The sequence below is a fragment of the Oryx dammah genome, unplaced genomic scaffold (assembly GCF_014754425.2).
Source record: "Oryx dammah isolate SB20612 unplaced genomic scaffold, SCBI_Odam_1.1 HiC_scaffold_16, whole genome shotgun sequence".
NCBI lineage: Eukaryota > Metazoa > Chordata > Mammalia > Artiodactyla > Bovidae > Oryx > Oryx dammah.
In genome coordinates this window covers 9829959-9844217 of record NW_024070200.1, presented here as the reverse complement: position 1 = coordinate 9844217, position 14259 = coordinate 9829959, and the positions used below count along the sequence as shown (strand labels likewise).

Here is a 14259-nt window from a genome sequence, read left to right as displayed (position 1 = left end):
TTTCACATTTGAAGGAACTGAGGCCTGGGAGAGTTGAGACTTGCTTAGGGTCCCTGGGAGAGATGACCCCTGATTCAGAGTGCCCAGGGAATCTCCCCTATTGTCTTCCTCCCCACTGCAGGACGTGAGTCTCAGATAGGAATGGGTGATTGCTCTCTCCCCCTGGGCCTCTGTGAGCTCTGTCTGGAGCAGCCGTGGACCCTGTGCCCCAGTCCACATTCTCTTGGGAGGGTCACTTTCTCTCAGGGGTCACTTTCAGGGCCACAAAAGGCAGGCTGATATGATGGGGAAAGGCTGGTGGCCCCAGGTTCTTATTCTAACTCTGCTGGGCAGCACGTAAAGGAACTCATTTTCCCCACCTTCATTTTTTCCTACCTCTTCTCATGGGCGGAACGTGGCTACCTCCCCATGGGATGTTTTATAATCATTCAGTGAGGCCCTAGTCCAGCACCTGGGCGACCGCTCAAGAAATGGTAGCTGGACTCCATAAGCATTGCTCGCCTCTCCAGCTCCTCCATGAGCCGTTACCGAGGATGGATTTGATCTCATTCCTGTCTTTATCAGTGATGCTGAGCCCTCATGAAACCCAGCAGGCCCTCTGTACAAGACTGTTTAATGAAGAAACTGCCCACATCTGGCCCAATCTGACCACCAGGAGTGGGCCAAGTGTCACCAACGCTGCTAATTGCCCATTCCGACTTACAGTCTCTTCCTGTTGGCAATTAACTGAGCAGAGCATTCAGCCAAAGGACCCGCTTCCTGCCTCCCTGGCACCTGAGCTCAGTGACTCAGCACGAACAATGGGATGAAAGCTGATGTGCCGCATGGTTCTTCTGGGAAGTCTTATAGGAGGGGGCAGCCCAGTTCTCCTCTCCTTCCTTTCTGCCGCAGAGGACACGGATGCGTGCTCTGGATGGACAGATGTCATCGTGGACCATGCAGACGAGTTCAGTGGTCTGGGTACCATGCAGCTAAAAGAACACTTGGGGCAGCAAGAACGGCTGAAGCTGCCCAACCAACCCGGATCGATGGCCTCTCTCAACAGAGACAAGACTAAAACCCTCCATCATGTTTAAGCCATTGTTTTTTGTAGGTTTTCTGTCAGAGGCAGCTGAAACCCAAGCTAAATGTTAAGGCAGTCCTGGAAAGAAAAATGTCACCCCCCTCTTTCTTTGCACGCTTAGTGGTATCACCACCTTGTCCGAATGAAAACTCAAGCCCCCAGGTTCGAACGTGATTGCGCACAGCTGGTTTCAGGCTTTGGTGGTCTAAGCGCGTGGTCTCCCTTGCTATCCTGTTACCCTCCCGCCCCACTTTTAATGTGGTTCAGATGGTTTGATGTGTTTCCACCCTGTTCCTCCATTCAAGCAGGAGCAGCCTCCACACATGTCAAGGAAGGTTTCATCTGTGTTGAAAAGATTACACACATGAAGAAACAGGGGGAGAGGAGGGAAGGGAAGGGAAGGACAGAAGAACCAGCTTGAGGGAGCAGCCTCCTGATGCACTGGGGACCTGGGCTCCCAAAACCCATCAGAGATTCCCAAGCCTCCAACGTGACACAGCAGCAGAGCAGCTAAGGGCTATCGGGGCTGGGCTATCCCAGGGTTGGCACACTTGGGCAAGGAGAGGGCAAGGAGAAATGCACCCAGCATCTCAGCTTAGTGTGCTCATTCGCACTCCAAACCTCCTCCCCGCATGACTCCCCCAACTCAGCCCAGAGCGCCTCCACCCTTCCCACTGCTCCGATCAAAACTTAGAGCCTTTCTTTTTTTACCAAAAAGAAAAAATATATAAATTATTTGGCTGTGCAGGGTCTTAGCTGTGGCATATGGGATCTAGTTCCCCAACCAGGGATGGAACCCAGGCCCCCTGCACTGGGAGCACAGAGTCTTAGCCACTGAACCACCAGGGAAGTCCCCTTAGAGCTTTTCTAGATCCTCTTTCTCTCACACCCTACACCCAATCCATAAGCAAACCCAGAGCGTCTGCTCTGATAATACAAAGCTCACCACCGCTCATCACTCCCAGGGGCCCCATCTTGGTCTGCACCATCGTCCTCTTTCCTGCATTGGCGCAATGGCCTCCTAGCTGGCCTCCAGGTTCTGCCCTTGTTCCCAAGTCTATTGCCATCACGGCGGCCAAGGTAAGCCTGGCTCACCAGGTTCTCAAAATCCTCCAGGAAGTCCAGGTCACTCAGGGTGAAGGCCAAAGTCCTTAAAACACCCAGCACAGCCCTACCCGCCCCACCCCAGTGAAGTCCTCTCCTGCTTCTCTCCCGCCTCCATCATCTGTGCTTTAGCCACGCCAGGCTCTTGGGTGTCCCCTAAAAACACCAGGCATGACCCACCACAATGCCTTTGCACCTGCTTTCCCCTTCGCTTGAAAAGCTCTTTCCTAGTTATTCAAGCGAGTTGTCCTTGCATCTTCTGCAAGTCTTTAGTCTAATGTCTCCCTCTCAATGAGGCCTCCCTATTAACATTGTATCACCTCCCCATCTACCTCCAAACCGATGCTCCTGACCTGATCTTTCTTGCATCACGTGATGCTCCTGACCTGGTCTTTCTTGCATCACGTCTTGACAGGTATCTGACATGCTATATATATACTTTACCTATTTCGTTTATGTCTGTCTCCCCTGCTAGAATGTAAGCTCGGAGTACAACGATTTGGTTTCATTTATTACTCTATTCTGAGCGACCACAATGGTGCCTGATGCTAGGTAGGTGTGTGACAGATAGCTGCTGTATCACCTCTGATTTGCTCTTCCTCCTTCCTTGCTTCACTCTTGCTGTCCTCGGATCGCACCACTGACCAGTGATACACAAGCACACGAGGTTTAACTCAGGCTCTGTTTTCTGAGGGACTTAGGCTAGTAATAACCAGTAATAACTACAGTAACTTGTTACAGATCACACGGTTGGTAAGAGACAGACCCAGGATTCAAACCTAGGCAACCAGCCTGACTCCAGAATCACAGGGCCACTCCCAATCCCACAGGAAGTGCCATCACCACTACCATTATTGTTCCTTCTTAGAGCTGCACCGGCAAAGGCGCAAGGCAAGTTAATGCTTTTAAAAAAAAGACGGATTTCTTACAATCTCTACGGTTCTATAGTCAGTTAGCTTCACTTTTACCCAGGCAACAGTTCTCTTTGTCCGGATGAAGGAAAGACAGTGTAATTTCTGGTTGGGAAAGGCACAGATACACATGGAAATGAGAATGATCAATGAGCTGGTTGATTCATGAGATTTATACTCAAAATTTTTCTTAAGAATACATGTAATTTTACAAGACCATTCATCATAGCACCAAGCCTAATACTCCTTAATAGGAAACAGTCAAATAACAAACACTCCAGTTAATTTCCCACAGGTATAAATTATGCAAATAATCATTTATATCTTCATTTACAATAATTAATAAATAAGAGTGCACGTTCATACAACTTTTTTTACAAAGATACCTTTTTTTAAACAAAGCTACAGCTATGTATATACTAAATAGACAAAATAATTCTTGTACTACAAAATAACATTTCACTTTTTTCCAATAGTTCTCTTAGTCCTCTCAGTAAAAATATTCAGACATTATCAATTAAGTCCTGCCATGATATTAAAAGAAACGGTAGCAGAGAATCTGTTAAACATACCACAGACCTTGAAAAAATAAACCTATCATCACTCAATACTATACACTTTCAACAACTCCTGTGTCAGGCTTATTAATTGGTCCCGACCATGCACCTGCTCCATGGCAGGGCCCAAACATCCTTCTGTATTTACTCTTTGTCTTTGGCTGACGTTACCAGCATCAATGTAAGTGACGCTGGCAGCTAATTTAGGGTGCAATTCAAGGGCAAAGGGCCTCTGTTTCATGGTACCCGTTCCCCAAGTGCCACACCCACCCCAGGGACATTCTACACACACGTGCCAATCTTTGGCTTCAAGGATCCAATGCAAGCAGCTTCTGATTCAACTGGAATTTCTGTGCCTGGACAGAGGAGCCTGGTGGGCCACCGTCCACGGGGTTGCAGAGAGTCGGACACAACCGAGTGGCTAACACTATGCGTGTCGATGCTCAGAGGGACCAGGGGGCGAAAAGAGGAGAATAGAAAGGTCCAGGTGTTTACATTTGCTGTATCACCTCTGATTTGCTCTTTGTTCAGCTCTGCAGCTGAACTTGTGAATTTCAACGAATCTGAGAAAACTGCTGCGTCAGATGCTGATTTAATTTAAGGAGACCAGTTTAGTTCTGGGAGCCCAGGAAGCAGATCTGGCACGTTCTACAAGCTTCCACCCCCACACCTTCCACAGACAGACTACCTTTTATTCCACCAAACCCTTTCCAAAGGCACCTTTCTAAATACTAAAGCCGGAAGCTGTGCTCTAAGCTTTGGAATTCACTTACAAATGCAGAGGCACATTTATTCTAAGCAAATAGGCCACTTACTGAGATGTTTAAAAAAAAAAAAACAAAACTTGCTAACCTTTGGATTTTTAAATCTAGAATGAACTTCTAAAAAGAGGTCTTCCAACTTCCAACCCAGAAAGGTAAATTATTCAAGGTGTCGCAGCAGGTGGGCCCGAGCTAGGACATGCGTTCCTAACAGCCAGGCGAGCGCTGTCCTACTCTGGAACACTGTCAACTCTCTAGGTTACAGACACTCTTATGAGTTTCCTTTTAAAAAGTGTTTGAACCCTTAGGAATACAGGCATGTTGTGGTTATCCTCACAGCAAAGTCTACTGACTTCTGGTGGGGCTAAGAGAAGTGGGAACTATTGCAAATGGAAAAAAAAAAAAAAACTATCAAAAGACACTTTTCTATTTGTTTTTACAACAATGCAAAACCCACAACTTTTTAAAGGCAGAACAAAGGAAAAAAATGGTGATTCCTATCTCACAGACCAACCAGTTGTCTTCCTCCCAGGAATTCATGTTCTCATCCTTATTTTAATTGTGTTCTTCCCAGGACAATGAAATTTGCTTCAAAGGAGGGGGCCCCTCTTCCGCTCTGAAAAGCGTTTTAGGAGGACTGAATGAAGAGCTGGGGGCAGTTAATTAAAGTCACCCACTTTTGAATGTTAGACACTGAGTTTATGCTGCTAAAGGCCCTTTAAAAGCAGTCATTTTGGTTATAAATTTGCAACCTTAGGCTAAAACTTGAATTTGGGGTGTCCTCAGTTATTAAAATTTTTTTAAACTTATTTTTAATTGAAGTATAATTGATGTACAATATTACTCAGTCACTTTTACAAACTGAGGATGAAGGAAATATTTAATCAGTGTTCTTGTGGAAAGTGAAAGTGTTAGTCACTCAGTTGTGTCCAACTCTTTGCGACCCCATGGACTGTAGCCCACCAGGCTCCTCTGTCCATGGGACTCTCCAGGCAAGAATACTGGAGTGGGTTGCCATGCCTTCCTCCAGGGGATCTTCCTGACCCAGGGATAGAACCTGGGTCTCCCGCATTGCAGGTGGATTCTTTATCACTGAGTCACCAGGGAAGGGTCAAAGTGTGTAGAAACCTAGAAAGGGAAAGAACGCAAGGTGGGGGGTTGCAAGTGACGGATAAAGTTCACCACCTGCCCAGCTCTGAGGTCCTCATCCACTCTTGCCAACTAGACTGAAGTCAGTAAGAATCAGAATCAAAGCTTAGTTCCTAAGCAGTGAAGTCTAGGGTGGAAATCAACGTTTGGAAGGAAGTCCTATATTTGTGGTTCTGCCACCTGCCAGCTCTATGATCTTGTTATTTTTCCTTCTTGTGTTTTAGCTTCCTCTAAAGCTAAAAGCACCACCTCCTGTGGTGAAAGAACCACCTCCTGTGATTGTTAAGGGTCCAGTGAGTTCATGGGTAGACTTCCTCTTATAAAAGGTATGAGTCAGGTTTGAGACAGAGCAGCTGGCAAGAGGGAGGTGGGTTGGAAAGAAGCTGGGAAAAGCTATGGTAACTGAATATAATGAAAGGAGGTCTAGTCAAAGCTTGGCGAGGAGGGATAGGCAGACAAGGAGCTGCTGAGCAGCATACAATGTTGTAACAAGCTCACAAGGAAGCTATTAATATTTTTGGCCACACGTGGTACTTTCCCAATCAAGACTCGAACCTGTGTCCCCTGCAGTGGAAGCATGGAGTCTTAACCACTAGACCACTGGGCAAGTCCACAAGGAAACTATGATTCACTCAACAAACATGTACTGAGTATCTACTCTGCACAGAAGATGGTCAGAGAGGTTATTTGCCCAAGGTCATCCAGGTATCTAGAGACAGAGCTGGAACTAGAACCTAAATCCGGCTGATTCCCAAACCTGCCCTCCTCTCCAATCCATAAAACCTCCTGGGGAAGGAAGTGACTATAAAATGAGTGGGCGGGTGGCTTTAGTTAGAGAAGTTTCTGCCAGATGAAAGCTGGCCTTGACATCTAAGTGTCAGGGATTTTAAAGTTACCAGTGGGATCAGGGCCAGACTCTTGTGTATTTAACACCATGTGGTCAAACAGCATGAAACACTGGCTGTCTTCTTCCCACAGACGAGGATGCTTTTTGGCTTGTTGGTGTTATACCCCTGGGCTAGAGGTGACTGCTTGTCGGATGGGTTTTCATCAAGGTTCTCAGAACAAATTATACATTACTTTGCCGACTAAGGTCTGTCTAGTCAAGGCTATGGTTTTTCCTGTGGTCATGTACGGATGTGAGAGTTGGACTGTGAAAACACAGCGCCAAAGAATTGATGCTTTTGAACTGTGGTGTTGGAGAAGACTCTTGAGAGTCCCTTGGACTGCAAGAAGATCCAACCAATCCATTCTGAAGGAGATCAGCCCTGGGATTTCTTTGGAAGGAATGATGCTAAAGCTGAAACTCCAGTACTTTGGCCACCTCATGCAAAGAGTTGACTCTTTGGAAAAGACTCTGATGCTGGGCGGGATTAGGGGCAGGAGGAGAAGGGGATGACAGAGGATGAGATGGCTGGATGGCATCACTGACTCAATGGATGTGAGTCTGAGTGAACTCCGGGAGTTGGTGATGGACAGGGAGGCCTGGCGTGCTGCGATTCATGGGGTTGCAAAGAGTCGGACACGACTGAGCGACTGAACTGAACTGAACTGAAGTTGATCTTCCCTGTGCAGGAGGACTTGGCAATTCCAGAAAATATCAGAGTGGTTCCGGAATTCTGATGATATCTGCTGACCCCTGGGAAGTAGGGGCTCAGAGTCTCCAGGCCTTTGCCCCTTCCCAAGCTGGCAGTGCCCAAGAGAGTGAAGGATGGTGAAGACCTGCGGGCCACTGTAGAGCTGTCATGCACCAGAGAACGGAGGGCCAGGGCTCACCTGGAGCCTGAGGCCATAGCATCTGCATGCTCACCATGGAAATGGAAAATTCTGGATGCAAAACAAACTGAGTCCTGGCTCTGTCTGCATCAGGTTCACTTCCCTTCGCTGACTGTTTTTCCTCAACGAGGTGCCTGACAAGAGACAGCACAAAAAAAGATCTGTGGGATTTCATGTCCAGCGAAGAAGCCATATCTCATTTCTTGGCTCCCTGACGCTGGCTAACCGTTAAGGCAAACTCTGCAGCCATTTCCAGCAAATGAGCATGTTATCACTCATGCTGGCTCTCAGCCTTCAGCTGCTCAGCCAGGTCCTGGCCCTCGTCCTGAGCGCAGCCCCGCTCAGCAGCTGGACAGACTGGATGAAGACCCAGCCAGCCGTTCAGTGGGGGTTCCGGATGGCAGCTGTGGCCCCAGGCACTAAATCTGCCCCCAAAGGTGGTTTCAGCAGAGATGATGCAATGTTGGGGTGAGAGAAATAACACCTCTGGACCCGAAGGGCATCATGGGCTCGTTTCCTGGCCAGAGCATCACCAAGAAGGTTCTGAAGAGCCATGCTGGCTTGAAACTTGCACAGAGCCCACCTCGGGGACTTTAGGACGTCAGTGGAGATGGCTGGGGAGGTCTCCAAGCAGAAAGGAGAGAGAGGCCACAGCTGCAAGCTGAGTGGCATTCCGGAGAGTTAAGACAAGCCAAGGTCGCATGAAAGAGAGTGCGTCACAGGACTGCCCTTCAATGACACGGCCATGGAGACAGGAGAATTCTTAACAAGGAAGCCACCATGAATTCTGGTATTCAGGAAGATACAGTCTTTCCTTGTTTCCTCGGGCTTGTGTCTGAGATCAGCTCCTGGATGCTCTGAATCCTCGATGGGAAAGGAGGTGCAAGAGAGCTTCTGGGACCGGAGGCTTGCAGAAAACTCACTTGGGTGTCAAGATGTCCCTCCTGAGGGCACTAAGCAACACTGGGACTAGTCATTTCTCCTTCCTGATCCTCGCCTTTCTCATTTCTTAAATGAGGCACTGTGATCCCTACGTGATCCCTAAGGCTAGTGAACAATCTACAATCTATGGAGATCGGCTATACAGGGAGGCAGCCTCCAAATCTTCTGCCTTCTATGAGATCAACCCTCACACAGAGCAGGTTAGCACTGCACAGGGATGAGAAGAGAGTTGGGGAGAATTCTGCTGAATCCCAGAAAGAGAGAAGCAGCCTGTATTTGGAGTGGCTGTCTAAGGGGCAAAGAAGATGGTACTCCGTTTTCAGTCCTGGTGGGAACCCATCTCCCCACAGAGTCCCAGCTTGACTGGGATAAACTGCTCACAGTTCCAAACAGTCACCCAACAGAGGGAGCAGCCGTATTGTTCACTGGCCGACACCAGTGTGGGCTACTGGTTTCCCAATGAAGCAAGGCAAGGAAAACCTAAAAAGTGCATGACTCCATGGAGCTTGGGGGCAGCAGCAGCTGTAAGATGGTTGTGTGGGGGCAGGAGGTGAAAGAGGCAGGAAGGAGAACCCTTATCTGCACTGTGGCATTGAGGGGAGCACTGTGTTCCCTCCCCAACCCCCCCCCACTTGGCCCAGTGTGAACTGAAGACGCTCGAAGACCACCAGCTCAGCAGGACTCAGGGCAAGTTCACAAGTGTGTCCACACAGCAGCAAGCTTGCCTAACCAGCAGGGAGAGAGCACGCAGGGGACTGCATAGAGAGGGCCCACATGTTCAAGATGGTGACCTGAGCACATGGGCTCATGTCTTCCCTGGCAAGAGCCCAGAGAAACAAGAGCAAAGGAATGGAAGTGATGGCATCATGAAGACAGAGCGATGGAGAGGAGGGGACAGCAGGTGAGAGACGCCAACCCATTTATGGCACGGGCAGAGTGGAGGCAGACGGGCAGGGCCAAGGAATCCCAATGCCTCGTATGTGCAGAGGAGAGGTGTGGTACCGAGCTGCAGCCACTCCTCGGGGGAAGCAGAGGAGTTCCAACCCAGGGACACCAGGCACAGCGCGGCAGGACCGACTCATTGTGTCTACATACTGATGGTAATGAGACGCCTGCTCAGACGTCAGGATGCGAGTGCTCAGGTGTGCGCCGGCATCTCTGGGTATGGCCCTCCAGTCTGTGCACTGCACAAAGGGGCAAGGCTAAGGGGCAACTGGGAGTTAACCCTAGTCCTTGCTCTGCTCCTCAAGCCTTTCCCTGGAGAAAGAGGTAAACGATGCGCCTGCCAGTTTGTCCACATGCCCACGGCGGGCTTCTGCCCCAGAGGGGCACCTATCTTGAAGTCATCCACTCAGAGGGAATGCCCTTTTGAAACTGCATGAGGGCTCTGCATAGGCTAGTAGCAGCCCTGTGTATGCTCAGAGAGAAGTGGAAATATCTCTAAAGAAACACAATGAGAAACGACCTGCAACTATTGATATGTGTGGTCCTCCCCTGAAGAGTTCAGGTGTCCACCTGGTGACCCTACAGGAAAATCCACAAGTTGACACATAGAGTTTCTGGTCCATTTTTTGAAATATCACTCTTACACAAGAGCAGATCTGCAGGATCACTAGATATCTCAAGAAAACATGTAACATGAAAGGCAGAGGTTGAGACTAACCAAAAGAAAGGGAACTTAGAGGAAATAAAAGCAAAACAGCAGAAAAGAAGTTCCTCAAAACCCCACTATCATGAACATCCAGAGAGGTAAGTTCTGCAGCCACAAAACAAGAACAGGACACTATAAAACAGAAACAAGAGAACCGCCACAAAATGTTTCGGAAATTAAAAACCATTCACCAGGAACACTGAGAAGATAAAGTTAACTGTCTTTGCAAGCAGATAAAAAATTAAGAGATGAGAAATAGAAAAAACAATATTAGAGGATTAGCCTGGGAGGTCCAACATTGGAACAACAGGTGGTCCAGAAAGAAAAAATGTGAACAGTTACAAGAAAACTTAAGAAATTTCCCATGAGAGCCCAGAACGAGGTACGCCATCAAGGGTACACCGTCACTGGGACTGTTCAGAACACTAAGAAGGAAGGGATCTGAAGTGTTTCCTGGGAAGGTGGAGAAACCCAGGTCAAAGCTAAAGGCCTGGAAATCAGAATGACATTAAGAATCTCAACAACCATGTTGGAGGTGGGAGTGGTGGGAGAGTATTATTTTCCACCCACAATTCTATATCCAGCTACCCCGGGGTAAGGGCAGAATAAGGACGTTTTAAGTTATGCAAAATCTCAAAATATTTGCTTCCCATGTTCTTTTCTCAGGAAGTTACTAAGGAAGGTGGCACACCAAAATCACCACCATCATCATCATCATCAAGGAGAAAAAATTTGACGAGAAAAGACAAGCAACTATAGTCCACCACTTGGTTCAGAAGTAAACAGACCTCATAGGCTCACGATGAAGAGAGACGTACCAAACAACAAAATCTAACTCTGCTGGAAAAACAAAGTGGGGTTAGGATAAGAGCAAGATCCTTCTCTGCAAGCCAGTAGATATGTTGCTATTCTAAATTCTAAACATAAAAAGAAATATAAGCATGTTATATAGAAATGCAAAGGTAAATATTAGAAGAAATAGGAAGAGTTGAAAGGGTTACTTGCAGGAAGCAAGACACAGGAGATTGCCAGTTTCCATTAAAAGCTTTCTTGTATTTGTTTCTTTTTAAACTATGAATATGTATTACTTGGATAAGAATTAAAAATAAATTCTTAAAAAAAACAAACCATGGGGTGGTTTGTCCTGCTGGCTTCTTACTCACCTTCTATAACTGACTTCATTCACATAAGCCTATCCTCAATTGAGAATCTTTTTTTCTTAAAAAAAAAAAAAAAATCAGTTTGCTGCCAACTTGAACTAAATGACTTTCAGGCATCTTGCCAGTAGATGGTTTTAAACAATATTACACTTTGTAATGGGTGAGAGAGAAAACCTGCAGACTTTTCTGAACAAGGTCTAGATCCGTAAAATGAAATGATTAACGTTTGGGTCAGCTCTTCCTTGGCTCTTCAAGCATCTAATTTAGGTGAGGACTGCTTGGTGTCCAGAGTTATAAAATATCACACACATAATCTTTAGTATCTGTACCTTTGAGCGTTCAATGATGCTAGGGAGCTCATTAATTAGCTCATTTTCCATGGGACACTTGGCCCTCTAGATGGAATTGCTCCAAGCTCCCAGCAGCTTTCAGCTTGGAAGGCTTAGATTCGTTCATGGAGAGAAGGCAGGCTATAACCAGAGTGGGATAGAAGTCAGGTTTTGGCTGTCATCAACTCAAATGTGCTAGGTAAATTCTTTTGGCTATGCTGGAATTCTGTAAACTGGAGACCCACTGCTCAAAATAAGCAAGCCCTTGGCTTGCAGAGAGAGAAGCATGATTCTTAGAGTAAGAACAACACTGGCGTGTCAGCTGACAGACTGTTAGAGCCGTGAAGGATATTCCAGAAGGAACGGGTGGACAAGCCTGGAAATGAACAAAACTTCGTGGGAAAAATATGAGAAAAAAACAAAGGTTGGCTGTTGACCTAAAAATTTTGGTTTTGTTTTAAATGAGGACATTTTTATCTATTCATTTTATTATTTTATTTTTTTCAGACCATCCCTGGGCCCAAGAGAAGTTCCCTAAGAGAGGGGACAGCTCCGGGGGGGACATCGGGTGGCCTGAGTACACTTGCAAGCCTGCTCCTGGTTGGCTGTGTGATCTTGGTCAAACGGCTCTGCCTCTCTGGGTTCAGCAGCAAAGATGCTGTCTGAACGCCCCTCTTGATCTCATAGTCTGAGGGTTTATAAGTCTCACTCGATATGCTTTCTGAGCATGGGAGGACAAGGGGAGAAGGAAGCGATACCCAGGGAGGTAGGGCCTGTGTCTTGAAAGGAAGAAGGGAGCCCAGGGTAGAAGGAAGACGGAAGACCAAAGGGTGGCTGGATGACCTTCCTCTATCACCTGCCAGTTCTGGCTACTTCTCAAGATGCCTTCCAGAAACCTTTCTCCTATTCAAGAAACCCATTATAATGGACCACAAAGGAAGGCGGTGCTGAGACTCACACTGTGTGGCAGTGTGTACACAGGTGTTCTCGGAACAGGAACCTGCTGGGCTACTACATGCTCTAACACCAATCAGAGCTCATTCTCAGCCAGGTCACCCCGCCCTCCTCCTGGGGCTTTGGGAGGCTCTTGGTGTTTACAGTGCTCTGTGGGGCCTTGGGTACCAGCCTCAGGAGCCACAGATGGAAGCCGGAGGTGGGGGGTATGGGTGCGGGCCTGCCTAGACAAAGCAAGAGTAATCCCAGGCCTTGCCCCGAGTCAGCCAAAGCTCTGCTTTTCATGTTTCGACTAGACCACCCCAAGAATCCTCTTGAACGGAGGATTCCATGGGTGGAAAAGGTTTGAAAAATCACAGCTTTATCTCAATTCAGTCAGTGCAAAAGCAAAATGAAAATACATCCCCTCCCTAGAAAAACACCCTAGTGTGAACAAATGTGCACTGCAGCTCATGACCCAGCCTTTACTTTCTGTGAATTTTGCTGATTGTGGACGCACTTTCCTAGGGCCAGCAGTTCTGTGCTGTTTTTTAGATAATCCCCTCTCCCGCCCTGCAAAGACCACGACCAACCACCAGACCACCACGGAGCCCCCAGCGCCTTTACCCAGATGCCCCTCGTGGAGGAAAGTGGGGCAGTTTTCTTCCCATAGGGGCTCTCCCGGGGGTATTCATCCCCTTTGTCATTAGGAGGTGACAAACTCAAGTCCATCTGGGACCTTAAAAGCTGAGCGAGCTAAGAATCAGTGCTTGTGCTCAGCCGGTGAGTCGTGTCCGACTCTTTGCGACCCCATGGACTGTAGCCCGCCAGGCTCCTCTGTCCATGGGATTGCCCAGGCAAGAATACTGGAGTGGGTTGCCATTTCCTTCTCCAGGGGATCTTCCCGACTCAGGGATCGAACCTGCATCTCTTGTGTCTCTGGCACTAGCAGGCAGAGTTTTTACCACTGAGCCACCTGGGAAGCCCCATAAGTCTCAGCCATGAAGCTTAACAGTAATACCTGACAGAACAAGGCACACAAACAAACCCCACCCAAGGATCCGGCCACACACCTGAGTGTTATGTTCACAGCCTAAGAGGAAAGCATGCTTAGCACTTACAAGAAAAGAAAACGAAAGGAAACATGAAAAAAAAATAGTGAGGAAGGGTGGGTGTGGGGGTCTAAGTTTCCTTGGAGGTCTTCCACTATCTGCAGAAGTGCCCCATCCAGAATAGGCAAGAAGTGGAAGAAGGAGAATGCCCACCCCACGGCCAGGGTCCTGTCTCTTTTATTACGCAGACGCACGCATCAGAGTCTGTTGACGTCCAGCTGGGGGAAGAGCAGCAGGCAGTAAACCAGGAGCCAGAGGAAGAGGATAAAGTACATCACGTCCGGCTGCTGGACCAGCTGTGTCAGCGAGTCGCTCTGGGAGCTGTGGATCTCCCGCAGCCTGGCTTTGCCCGAGTGGTTGGCCTTCCTGCAGGAGGGAGACACACCAAAGCAGTCACAAGCGGGGTTCCTCCACCCAGGGGAACCCCACTCCCTCCCTGAACTCCAGCCTCACTGCCCAACTGGAGAGCCAACGGCTTCCCAGCGAGGGGCAGACCCAGGTGGAGGGCGGGGTCCCAGGACGCTCTCGCTTCATCTCCACGACACCAAGACAGAAGGGCTGTTAGCCCCATTCTGCAGATGGGCCTGCTGAATCTCGTGGGGTGGGTGGAGGGGCTTTCTCCAGCCCACACAATGACTTTTGTGACAAAGCCGAGACCCGGGCCAGCTCCGCACCCTCCTCCAGGACGTGTCCCGTTATAGGGCAGTGCCCTGAACGCAGAGTTCGAGGCTGACAGCTCTTTTTTATGCTCCCAGGAACAGAGGGGCTTCCTAAGGAATCTAAGGAGAGAAATGAGGCGTTCCCTGCTGAC

General features: G+C 48.3%; 1 protein-coding gene across 1 annotated transcript in view; it reads right to left on the bottom strand.

Moving 5' to 3' along the window:
- Positions 1–3231: 3231 nt before the first annotated feature.
- The window catches only part of CLMN (calmin), a 44967-nt gene continuing 33939 nt past the window's right edge, over positions 3232–14259 (bottom strand). Inside the window, exon 13 of the mRNA XM_040257095.1 lies at positions 3232–13810. Within this exon, the coding sequence (XP_040113029.1) occupies positions 13646–13810 (165 nt within the window). The 3' untranslated portion in view covers positions 3232–13645. The remainder of the gene's footprint in view (positions 13811–14259) is intronic.